This window comes from Epinephelus fuscoguttatus, linkage group LG9, assembly GCF_011397635.1.
Source record: "Epinephelus fuscoguttatus linkage group LG9, E.fuscoguttatus.final_Chr_v1".
Taxonomy (NCBI): Eukaryota; Metazoa; Chordata; class Actinopteri; order Perciformes; family Serranidae; genus Epinephelus; species Epinephelus fuscoguttatus.
Window position 1 is genome coordinate 21,784,459 of NC_064760.1, and position 13,648 is coordinate 21,798,106.

At 42.0% G+C, this 13,648-nt stretch overlaps 1 protein-coding gene across 4 annotated transcripts in view; it reads left to right on the top strand.

Annotated features, from left to right (window-relative positions):
- pcdh11 (protocadherin 11) overlaps positions 1-13,648 on the top strand; it is a 165,898-nt gene that overhangs the window by 21,394 nt on the left and 130,856 nt on the right. The window contains exon 4 of one of the 4 annotated variants that reach the window (XM_049586019.1): positions 643-2,702. The exons of the other annotated variants lie outside the window; for them this stretch is intronic. Coding sequence (XP_049441976.1) covers positions 643-726 — 84 coding nt within the window. The 3' untranslated portion in view covers positions 727-2,702. Of the gene's footprint in view, positions 1-642; positions 2,703-13,648 lie in introns of those variants that run through there. 4 annotated transcript variants of the gene reach the window in all.

Consider the following 13,648-nt stretch of genomic DNA (forward strand, 5'->3'; position numbering starts at 1 on the left):
TTAAATTCCCAGCGACTGGTTATGGCTTTATTTTATTTTGCTGTCATTCTTTTTGTTGTTGTTCTTTTTCTGTTGAGTCATTGCATCTGTAATCACTGTGCTTCGCTAATGTAAGCACCACCGGGTCAGATTCTTCCTGATTCAGATATTGGCAGATATGTTGCTAAGCCTTCTTAGGAACAGCAAAATGTCATATTCTGTACATATCAGAGGACCCACTGGCAAGGGTCCGAAAGAATGAAAGAGTGGGGCCTAAATTGATCCAAATGGCTTTTTGAGGGGAAATGAAGAGTGCTGCACTAGTGTGGTGGGAGACAAAAAGACAAATTGGGAGTGATAATTGGATAAGATTGCATGCTCTGATAAGTACAGGAAAAATGCACAAGCTTGTGACACTTGTAGCATTCTTCAAGGAAACCTGACAAGATAATGACTTGATTGCCAGCCGTGCCTTGAAGAATGCTTTTTATTTTTTTTTTATCTTTTATTTTTCCTATATCTTCTACACTCTCTTCGGAGATTTTTTTTTTATTCAGTGTTCAGCGTAGCCTCACACTGATAAGGCTACAGCTTAGGCTGCTCAGAGCTCGATGATATTGTAACTACAATCTCCCTATATCTGTCTGTCTCTCTATATTTCAGGAGACGGCACTGAAACCACCACACTATGGCACACTCTGTGGCACAGGTACAGCTCGCTCCCACAGGATTAAAATCAATCTCTAGCTCCCACTACCTAAAGCGAGAAAAAGAGAGAAAAGAAAGAGAGAGGGCAGAGGGAGGAAAGAAGGAAGGCGAGAACTGAAGAGGTGAAACAAGTACTTTACTGTCTCTACAGCCTCAAACCCCACCTCTTCGTACAATCGAGGGAAAAGATGAACTTGGAGGGGGGAGGGGAGGGGAGGGGGGGTATCTCAGAAAAAAGAGAGACACTTCATGTTGCCTGCCTGAAACTTGACCAAGCTCCTCCTGTGAATCTGTTGGAAGTTTGAAATGCTTTATTGAGTCCTATGCTATTACTTACCTTTGTCAACGAGGACGATACTGTATGCCCTGAACCTTCCTCGAAAAACACCCCTCTCCAGCACCCACTCTGTAAAATAGGTGTCAAATACAGTCGGTAGATCTGTAAAGTATGTTTATATGTATGTATGTATATCTATCACAGAGTTGATGGTGTTTATATTTATTGATTCCATTTCTTTGCCTTGTTTTCAGAACTGCCTGGTGGCCATTTTATTTTCTTAACTTTCTGATTTGTTTTTGTATCATTTGACGTCGCTCTATCTGGGCTTGCTCATGGAACTAATGACTTCTTAGTGTATTTATGCTGCAAGGTCTACGACCCGTAGGCTGACATTAGCACAGAGCCCACATCACAGTGTACCTTTTCTGTCAACTCTCGCCTCTTCCTGTCCCACTTTCGACGCCACTGGCAGCAGTGTCGGTGAGCCACGCATGGCCCCACGATACGACCACATTTGTGTAGTGCTTTACGACCATGCTACCGATGCTGTTATTACAGCGCCAGGAAATGGTGGGACAAGTTTAATACTTTGAGCTAAGCCACAATCACAAGGGACTAACTGCTGGGGTTATAATCAAAAGCTGTTTATGTAGGGCAGATTTGAAGAGCACTAAGCCTGACCTTTTGTGTGTCGCTTTCAATTCGGAAGTGATTTAACCTGTGAGATCCACGTTAAGATGACTCCAGATGGCAAAAAAATGGAAAAAAAAGGAATAATAATAATCCTCAGGCAGTCTTTAAATGAGTTGTTGGGCTTAAGCAAAAATGACTTTGTGCACTTATTTACACTGACAAAAGAAATTTTCTGACGAGAAGAACATCAAACACCAAAATGAAAAGGTAATCCAGGCTTCAGTTTTAAAACAGCAATAAGTTAGCGTTTGACAGAAAATCCACTATGGTGCACTTACTACTTCTTAGGCGTTTTGTTTAGAGCCTCATTTTCGCTTCTACTGTTTCTACACTTTAGAATCATTATGGTACAGTACGTCCTGACTAGAATACTTTCTACAGTATACACCAGTAAATGGCTTGATGGGTTAGCAGCATTGTTGTTCAATAGTCCTGTTAATTGGTAAGCTAAAGACTGCTTTGATAGGTAAGGCATAAAAGGCACCTACAGTACATACATATAACCATAGAATTAGAGTCATTAAAATGGACATAGCCTGTGTATCCAATTGGAAATGTACAGATGGACTGGACCAGAGGCTGTTTCCCCTCTTGTGGGAGACTATATATAGTTAAATGAAATTATTGCACGGACCGGGAGCTTTTTGATTTCCTTCCAGTCTTAATATGTCACGGTTCTAAAGACTATGTCTGTTTTAAAGCTTTTAATTTTATGTGCGTGGCCTCTTTGTCAGGCAGGTTGTTATTAGTGAAGGAGGTATATTCATGTAATTATGGTATCAAATGTATTCACTACTGCGTAGGAGCCACAGTATGAAATATACATAGCATCCTAGCACTGTGTAATGATTAGATTATGCCTGATCTTTGGGGAAAAGAAAAAAAAAATACTCATACATGGGGGAGAGCTTTTGTCCTTGTAAGGGAGACAGACAACCTCACTTTTATTCAATGTGAAGTACAATATGCACCTTACATGATCTTTGTAATTGACTTTGATTTGCCAGTGTGGAGAAAACTGTAAATGTTTTGTTTATGTATGTGTGCGCTTCTGAAATTTATTAAAGTCTTTTGCATTGTATTGCATATTTTGACGACTCTTCTTGTTCATTGCTTTGAGCTTTTCAATACTGGCCTGCATCACTCAGCTCAGCTCAGTTTTCCGCACACTGTACTGGATCTGCTGCACGAACAGTGACATATGTTGTAGAATAATCATTTGTTTTTCTCATACACTGTTAGCCTGTAGCATATAGTACATGTCAAAGAGGCTGTGGCCTGTAGAAATATGTGTAGCTGTGTTGGTTTGGACACCATTAATTGGCTCATTTCAGTGTTGGAAAAACTGCCCATACCTCCTTTTCTTCTGCATTTTGCAGCAACATAGGAGAATGAGACACAGCAATGGTTTAGATATACATCGCTCATTAGGAACAGATTACAGATAAAAAGTTATGGAAATTTGGTGGGAGCGCATCCTTTGAAGTGCACAGACAGAAAACAGCAGAAGAAAAGCTTTTTTTAGCACACCATTTTTTTTTTTTTTGGCTTCTCCTCCATGAGAGCTGATAATGATCATTTGATAATGATAGCCCTGCTATTATGATGTACAGTAGTACACAAACACGGGGTTTTACACATCTGAGAGGAAGATTGATGCTAGAGGGTACAATAAACGCCGCTCTAACATTGTGTTACGCGGTGTTTATGCGGATTTGATCCAAAAATACAGACTTGAAAGGCATAAAACAAAGCCAGGGTAGAGACAACAGAAAATGTTTAATTGCTTATCAAAGTTACTTCATATTTTAAAACTGAGAAAGAGCTAATCAGTTCCCTCGGGGGAAGTGTCCTTGGTGATTTGAGAAAATGGTGCACACTCAAGTAGAGCATTCTCATATAGAGAGTGCATAAATGTCAGCGTGCTATTAATAGATAAATGTAAACCTGCTAAATGCCTCGTTCTGACTTGAAAAACACGGAGCTTGGGCAGATCATAAGGTAGTTGTATCTCTTTGAGCTAGATAAATTATGATTTGATTTTTCATGTTATGCATAATTAGCTAATGAAATGTTTTTGAAATGAGCCATAAATAAATGTAAAAAAAAAACACCCCAACAAAGCCACAGCATTAATGAGTCTTAACGTTTGTGCATGAAGATAGAGTAGGCGATAAATGGATTTTTTCCCCGGCTTCGGAGTGCAGAGTCAAAGGTGAAAAAGAAGGGATGGCAGGAAGGGAGGAAAAGATTTAGTGGAAGCAGGAGGTGCCGGTCTGGTTTATAACAGGAAATGTCTTTGGTATGTCTTTGGACCGTTTTTGTTGTTGCTCCTCTGCTCCCACAGAAATGTGCAGTTGTTACGGCTCTCAGCATGCGCTTGTGATTTTGGTCAGCTCACATTAAGTGCATTCCCTGTGATTTTTATCATCTATAAAATGACTTTAAAAGCTTGTCCTGCGGTTGTATTGCAGTATGTCACAGAGGGAAGGGATTCCAGAGTTTCAACACTGACATATTGATCCATGATTTATGAGGACGCGGTATTCAATTTCATCTAATAGAGCAGGAAGCTAGTTATATGTATTAAGTTTGATTACATTTAATGCAATGATACGTGTGCAGATGGAGCAACAAACACAGACCCGCAGCAGAGGAGCTCACACAGACACACGTAGACATTCATTTCACTGTGGTGGTGAGGCTATCCATATGGTCTTCATTAATTGTATTTTTTCTTTCCTGTTTCCTTTATTTCACCGATTCCAGCATGGCTGTCGGGCTTCTTGGGTAAAACGTGTTATGCAGCAGTTTCCTGTAACATTAAACTTTTAGATGCACTGCAGTTATCAGGCATAGGTGTTTATTTTAAGTTATGAATAATGTGTTCCAAGATGAGTCAGAACCCCCATTAAAAGTTTGCCATCATGAACAAAGCACACATAGTTGGCCCGGTGACTTTCCCCAACCTTGAGAAAGCAATCAGTGCAATCAGTACCTCGCTCTGGTTATCAATTCTTTCCCTCTGATAAATGTAACATAAACCTAGAACCTATTCGTTACTCATGTGGATAACATTGCGAAGGAGCTATTGAGATGGCGAAACCCATTTTTTCATCATATTACATTGATTTTACAAGTCACTCACATCCTCCGCTGAGATCGCAGTCATCCGCTGGCAGACGGTATAGAGTGACAATTCAAGATTACAGATTGTTTAAAATTAAAGATCGCTGCCGCTGCTGTCTCAGCTAACTTTAAAAAGCAGTGTGCAGTGAGTAATCCGAGCACCATTAAGGGTATTTTATCACATTCCTCTGAACGTGTATGAAATCGGCGATTGAGAGTCTGTATGGATTCCTTTCTCCCTCTGCAAGTTGTGAATGCAACTATGATGATTTTGGCAGCCGCTCACACCATCATCAAATCCTAACACATCTGTTTGATTTTAGTGATGGCATCTGATACATGAAGGTGCTTTAAATGTGGAACTCAGCCCAGTCGCCATTCCTTTCTGCAAACCACTAATACATTAGATTTGTACGCTTCATACATTTCATATCAACGTTTCTAAAATAACATAGTTCGGATTAGGAGTATGAGTAAGGGTGCTTTCACATCTGCTCTGTTTGGTTCGGTTCAATCAAACTTAAATTTGTTTGCCCCCTAAGCGCGGTCCGTTTGGGCAGGTGTGAACACATTGTCATCCTCGGTGCGCAACAGAACAACCGGACCGAGACTTTCTTGAGGAGGTGGTCTCAGTCTGGTTACAAACGAACTTTTGCACAGTTTGTTTGTGGTCAGAACGTGTTCTGACCTCGATCCGAACCAACTGCAGTCACATGACACATTGTTTGGGTTAAACATGAGCATGTTACAGTCCTGGAGGATTATTAATGTGCACCTCCTCCTGTACTGCCTTAATATGCACATTCAGCACATCCAATGCATCAAAACATTGTTTTCTAGTTGGAGCCGCGCCTCGTTTTCAAACTGTATGGTTTGACTAAAATGAACAATGACAGCAATATAGTCCACGATGAGCAGCGCTAAAATCAACCTGCGTAGTTGTCCCTCCATTATGACATTAGAAAGTGTCACATTTATCTTGCAAGTGTACTCTTCTTCAGTGTTTTGTTTACTTCCTGGATTTTTCCCACATGGAAATTCTGACCAATCGAAAGCAGCCTTCTCACACAAGGCATTTGATCTGGTCCGCTTCTAAATGCTACCTTGGGAACATGAACCAACTCTAGGCAATTATGCGACTTTGTTACAAAATTAGTCCCTGATTCAGACCAAAGCAAGACAACTCTAGGTCTGAAACAAATAACGTTAGCAAGAGCATATCAGCTACATTAGCATCTGCATCATATCCCAGCTGAACCACAAACTATATCGATTGGATTTTCCTCATTTTGGCTAGCTATGATCTGGAGGTACCACATCAGTGTGAACAAAGGGTTTCATTGGTAAAAAATGCATTTCCGTTGATGGAAATCTGCTAAAATCAAGGTCTGTCTGAATATTTCCCCCCTGAACGTTACACAAGGGCATACCAGCGAACAAATTTTTTGAAATGAATTAGTCCCTGATTGGGACCAAAGCATGCAAACTCTAGGTTTGAAAGCACCCTTAGCTTTGTCATCTGGAGGTGTAGGGAATGGCGTAGGGCAGGGATGTCCAAACTTTTTTGAATGGGAGCCGGTTAAAACAACGTGAAAATACCTGGGGGCCAACAGATTCTCCCATCAAATTGGTTTTACAAGAACAAAAAGTGAGACAAATGCAACCATTTTTATCTTTTAATGAACTATTACTACTTGATGCCTGTCTACAAAGTGTGTGATAGTCCTATCATTGTCAGGTGAAGGGTAAAAATGCAAAGTCATCTTGCTCGATCAACCATTATTGTGTAAAGGGCCACATGTGGTATATTTTGAAAGTCAAGCCGAGGGCCGATTGAAATTGGTCTGTGGGCCACATTTGGCCCCCGGGCCAGAGTTTGGACATGCCCGGTGTAGGGTGAGACACCTAGGCAAGACTGCTGTCAATCTGCAAACCACTGTCTGAGACCAACAAACGACAAACAACAAAACCTGCTGTTTTTAACTAGCCATCGCGGTGAGACATCTCTGCATTTCCAGTGGCAATTGTGCCACCAACACTGGTTGTTTTTAGTGAGACATTGCAGAAAAACCAGGAATTTAAAGCCAAAACATGATGTTTGAAAGTGCTGTTGACATAAATTTCCAACATATCCGCTTTGTAATAACGTACAAATATTTAATATCCGTGGTTTGCAGAAATCTACAAATCCAACAACAACAGTAACAACAAAAGAAACGTCCAATGCCAGTATTTATTCTGGCGATTGGGTTGTGCAGTTTGTATTTTGGCATTTTGTCCTTTTACTAAACACCATGCTTCTCATTTAAATGTTTCAAGATAAATACGATAAATGCTTGAAAAGATCATTTAAGGCTAAGGGCGTCTACGGAGAGGTGTAGGTCAATTAGCCGAGCAGCAAGCATGTTTAGGGTATAATGTGAAGTTGTCCTGGAGCGATACTGACAGTCTAAGCAGGGGCTATTTATGCATGTGCTGTGCAGTGGTGCAGGAAACAAGAAGATGCTGTCTTTCTGTTGCACTCCACTCAAGGCAACACTCCACACAATTGCTGCCAAATCTCTGCCAAACTGAATAATTCAATCATCCCCCATAGCTGCGGTGGTCTAGCTACCTTTGTGTGTGCAACAATCAAATCAGTGTGGAAGCCCGCCGAGTGGTTCTTTCTCAGACACTGAGTAGCTCTACAGCCCGGAGATTGTTTTCATTGAAAACAATTCTGTTGATTAAACGAGGTGTGACTGTGGAGCGGGGATCTGAGGAACATCGATTGCTTGTACAATTGTTTGTTCCTTGTTAAAAGTGTGATCTAAAACAGTAGTTGCTGATAGTGTGCAAAGAGCATATGCTTTGCTGGTATGCCTGCGAGACAGTTAGTGCGCCTCTGTCTTCCCCTAAAAATATCCCAGGTGCTGTGGAGAGATCCGCCATGATCGCTCATGTAGGATTAATAATGCCCTCGCGAACAGCAGCCACACAAAATGTTTGGAGATGTAGTTGCTTTGGCGTGGCTTTGTAGGTGCTTGATTGTTTTGTAGGATATGTGTTACCCCAGTTGTTACAGTGGGGATAAGTGAGCTTTACAAGCATTCTTTAGGAGACGCCCGCTCCCACCACGTCCCTCACCCCACCCCTCTTTGAAGTAATCACAAGGTTTCAACCTTAGTTTTGCCCCTGCAGAATTAACACTAATCCCCCCTAAGCACAAAACCAAATACAGTAAGGAGAAGGCAAAATGTATTCATCATTTCAGCTACCAGGTGCTTCTGCATTCTCTGGACAACCTGCGACTAAGCTGCAGCCACATAGAGGTTATTTGCATCAAAATTTGGCCCCCATTTTATCCTCTTTGAAGCATACAGTGGAAAAACCTGTCCAGCAATCTATCATGCTGTTGGGACTAATAAATGCAGTTTTCAAGCCTAGCAACGTCCCACTGTGGGTCATTGTTCAACACTATGGGATGCTGTCAATGTTGTGGAAAGCGGAGGCTCTTTTCTGAAGTGTAACTGAGCTCTACAACTAAATGAGTTCCAACAGTTAAAAATGAATGCTTTTAAACAGTGCAGTGCAGATGTATTGTGTGGCGACATGTTAACCATTTATCACAAAAGCAAGCATTTCCTAGAGTGGCGTTTGAGCTCCAGTGTGTTAAGCACAGTGTCATGCAGTCGTTAGATCTTTGCATGCTGAAGGTAGCCAGACTGAAAGACAACAACTTAAGACATTGTCCAAGCAGGGCCATGTCTGTGTCCTTCTTAATCCTGGTAATCCCTGCACAGAATTCTTGATTTGCTTTTGTAAAAGAGATTGGGAGATGATAAGATGCTCGTCCGCCTCCTTAGAATAGCAGATAATCTGGTTTGAACAGAGGACTCAGGGGGTATTTAGCCTGCCTTAACATTTGCCCAAGCAGATGGCGCTGACGGGGGAAGGCGCAACCTTAGCCTCCAATCGCCTCTCCCCTCCCCTTCCCTCCGCATGGTCCATTTCGAAGTATAAAAAAAAAGGAAAAAAAAAGAACAGTGGGATGATAATCAATGTTGTTTATTTTGCTGCTTGACTCTTTAAGTACTTTCAGCCAGATTATAGGCTTTTGCAGGGGATAATCGGGAGGCCGCAGACAATTGCCTTTTTCCATCCTGACAGTATCCCCCAACCAATGCGTAAAGGAGGCGATTTAAAGTAGATGCCGACTCTTAATTCCTGATTAGTCCCATTGCAAACCCTGTTAAAATTAACTGGACACTGCGCTAATCACTGCATTTCAAACACCCTCCCGTACTGGCGCGGTGGACATGTCATATCCAGTAGTGAGAAGACATCCCGTGAGTGATATCTCCATAAGCACTGCTCGTTTGAAGCTGCCTGTTTCTCGATGTGATGACACTCGCGCTATGAACCCGGAAATCTACTGCAGGGTAACTGTAACACTTCAGGAATGAACAGCGAGGGTGCTGCCCTCTTCTCGGCTTGCTATGCTGAACAGTGAAGAAATAAAGAAGGAAATTTCAGTTGCCACATTAGAAACAAGATGTCATGACAACTCATAACTGACTGTACATCATTTCACTAAACCATGGCACGCACTATGTGAGCCATGCACGACTGCATATAAGCTAGGAAGTCATTTATATTGGCTTCCTAAGCCCACATCTCTAACCTTCTGCCTCTGGCAATCTTCTCAGCTTGGACTGGACACCTGCAACAAAAGCATTTGTCTAATGAGATCAGCCCATTAACTAATTAGAGCTTCCCATGACATAAGTAGGATGACTGTGGAAAGGTTTGCACGTACAGAAAAGGTCTGTTTAACGGAAGCATTTGATGCCTTTCCTTCGCTCTTTGTCTGTGCAGTTGTGTGCTATAACAGGATATTGTACATGGCTGTCAGGCTCAATCTGGGGCAGAAACACAAAAGACAAGCAGAGGCCCCAAATGCATCCCGCTCAAACATGTACACAGCGCAAGTTAATCCACACGTACACAATAACATGCTGATTTTCTCTTCCGTGCTCTCACTTCATCCAGTGACAAGCGAAAGGGTTCAAAGTGAATGCTTGAAAAACACTCCGAAACAAGCACTGGAAGGAAACGCGAGTATGTGATTACATTCAAAGTAGTTTGTATGAGACCCACGCATGAACGTTACACATTATAATTGGAGCTACATCCACAGCTTGATATCTTTGTGTCATACTTGCCATGATTAATGCAGTAATTACATTTTTTTTCGTGTCATCAGCGCTCTGCTACGCAAGTACTCCCTCATAATAGAAATACACTGCATGTCATGTGCCCGAGATGTGTATGAAAACTGCACATCAGCTCGGAGGTATGCATGGAGCCATTAGCAGAGAATAATAGATGGTGTACCACAAAAAGCTAATGCCAGTCAGCGGTAACACACACTGTACATCTCATTCTAATGGCTCGGATCTCTACCTGCGCCCATGATAGGACACTATTGGCTCTTTGAGTCCAAACCACAGCATTAACTTACACAGCAAACAAAAGCAAACATCTCGAAGCCTTTAACAAAGTTTTGACCTAATCACATCTCTCCTTTAGAAGCTGCTCCGCTTTCTTTAATACCTCTACCTGAATAGGGGTGTTGCTTTTAATATACAGTGGGGTAGTAATGTAAAATACAGTTATAGTGCCCGGGATCATATTCCGCATTAAAGTGGAAGCACGGCTCGAGCCTGAAACATGAAAGCATAATAGAATCAGAGATATTTTGAAGAGTCTTCTTAAATAATGTGTGTGATATTCACTGATGGTCATAAAGAATTTATGTGCATGCAGTCTTCAAAAAGAGCAGCAACTCATTCCCCAAGATCAGTCAGACAGATTATTACACGTCATCTTGACAGTTTTTTTTTTTTTTTTTTTTTGCAGAGGTCTTTGTTGCTTGACTGGTCAGACAGTCATTATGAAGTGATATGGCTTCACGTCATGCTGCGCCATGAATTTTAAGGGAAATTGCTAGCTTCTCGCGCACCCCTTGAGACGCCTCTTTTTTTAACACCCCTTTGCGGTTATGTCTTGGTTATAGCTGTAACTTTTTTTTTTCTTTTAAGAACTTCATTTATAGTTTCTCCTGAGAGGGAATTGCAGCTTTTCTATTTTTTTTTTTTTTTTACAACCAATGAAACAAGAACTCAACCACTTTTGCAATCAGTTTGGTTTAAGGTCTTCCCCTCCAATACATAAATTCATAGCCAATTCAGTGTGATTAGAATAATTGGATCAGAACACCTCAATCCCATTTGCCCGTAATCACCGTCTTTTTTATTTTATTTTTTAAACTTCTTTCTATTTCTTCGCACCCCTGACTATACTCTGGTATTTCCACTATGTTCTCTCCAAATCAGTTTTTCTCCACCTGTGTTTTGCTGTGATTGGGGTTACAGTCCCTGTTTTCAGCAAAAGAGACCCAGGCATCCAGGAGAATTGCACATGTATTACAGACAAATTCACTACATATATTACCAATGCTCCACACATATAGACAGGCGCTGCTTGTGATGGAGCACACGTGTTCAAGCCCAGAGGTAATGGACAACACTTCAGTGAATTGTGCCGACCTTATTGTATTGTGTGGATGATTGTGTTATGCTCCCTCAGATAATGACTGTGCCCTACTTTGACTTTGAGGCAGTGACCTGAAATAAGGCACACAAGTGAAATCCGAGCCTGGGTGAACCTGGAAGTGATTAAGGTCACCCAGGCACACCACATTTGTTTGACCCCCCCCCCCCCACGGTGACTCACATCGACCAATGTCTGCAAATCCCCGGGGAGTCTTTTGTGGGATTCCTCCTCAATGCAAACACCGGCCATTGATAACGTGTTTGGGAAGCGTGTCAGGATGATTAAATACACCTGCGAGAACAGGCTCTGATGTTTTTTAGTACCCTATTGTCCTGGGAGGTGCAAGAAAACATGTTTGTTCCCTCCTTACATGACATAAGGTCTTTAGATTTCTGGTAACAAATCAAAGTTCGACTCCACAAGTGTATTTCTTCCTACAGTACACATGATTCTATGGATGCGCCCAGCCCTCGCAGATAGGAACCACAAGACTCATATTTTTACGCTTGGGTTGGCCTCATTTGTTTCCGACTGGACACAACAATATGATATACAGTGTAATCGATGAATGGTGCACAGCATGCTGCTACTCATGTGTCCAATATTGCTATGCACTCGCTATGGGTGCTGACTGCACAAAGGAAGAGTCACTGAGGTCACAAATAGTTCAATGGCAACTATCAATGGAAGTGCGCAGTAATGCAGGGCAGTGTCAGTGAGTCAATGCAATAGGACGAATAAAGAATTATTCACAGTTTCTCAGGGAATATGCAAATACATCGGAGTACTTAAGCATGCATCACATACAGGCAAAATAAAACATCAAGTGAATGAAGCTGAGTGCATCGGAATAAGGGATGACGCAACACCGAGTCCTGGATTCGTCTCAAATTAAACTCCATTCGGCTCCTTGATACATTATTTAACATGGCGACTGAAAAGGCTGAGTTTCTTAGTCCAGGTCTCATTGACATGATGCATATATGCCTTAATGCTTCGGGGGAAACATGGATACATGAGATCATGTCTGCCTCTTGAGGGTGGGATGCGCTGAGTGGATCTCTGGCTTGTTTTTGTGTCTTGCTATTCTGCTGGGGATCAGTACTCATAGCTCCTCGCCACAGCCATGACGCTCAGATAAAAAATACTCTTCCTCTGGTGTGCATGTAAATCAGAGTGGGGGGGGGGCTGGATATAATGAAATAATGAAGTGTGCCTGCTTTTTCCAAGAGAGACCGTTGGGACCCACTATTTTTAGACACAACAAAGAGATTGCCAGGGGTGTCCAGTCTCTCCGGTTAAGTTATGGAGTTTTATCCACTTGTCAATGTACAACTGCTCGTCTCAGGAATTAGACACATGCTGGGAAGAAATGGAGGCCAGTGTCTCCCCCCAGACAATGTCAATTAAGCCACAGTGGGATTCGTTGGATGGATGTGTCCATGGATGGTCATTCTTTTGACCCTAATAGATGATGGACATCGTCACCAAGATCACAAGAGCTGATTTTGAGTTATGCGCAGGACGTCTCCTTTGGCCACAAGCATGGTAACCCTGTAAGATGACCCCTCCTGCCAGCAGGAAATGCTTTGTCACTCAGACAAATGTGGCAGATGAATACTCAGCATGATCCTGGGGTATTTGTCATCTGGTGTTCTCTTTCTAATGGGTTTACTGCTGATGATCCAGGTCAGAGAAGGACAAAGTGCTCCACACTAGAAGTTAAGAACAGGTTCTTAAGAGGGATCACAAGACAGACCCTAACCTCTCAACCTTCTAGATTTCATAATGTCATTCTCACCCTACCTTTAACCTCAACTCACACCACACCTTGTCTCCTTTTGTTTGTGATGCTCCGTCCAAACCTCATCAAGGTTTCTGCCGTCCGTCCCTCCTTTTTATCACTGAGGACTGTTCAGCCATCGATTTATTCGTCTGGAACTGCGTAAGAGATGCATTCCCATAATTTATTGAAACACCATTATCTCCCATATTCTCGATACCACATTTGACCTTGAAAATGTGGATTTGCCGATGCAGCGAGACTGGATCTTTGCAAAGTCAGATATTTTCTGGCATCTTTGGCAAGGAGGAGGGCGCAGTAATGCTGCCATGTTTGCCTTTTGGAGATAACACCTCAGAGGTCATTTGAATGACTTGGTGTAATGTGGGTCATATGCTAGTGTAGCCTCAAACGCACTAAGCAACCAACTTCCTGCCATGTGAGATATTTCCTCTCTAGCAGGTTGTTTTTTATCATAT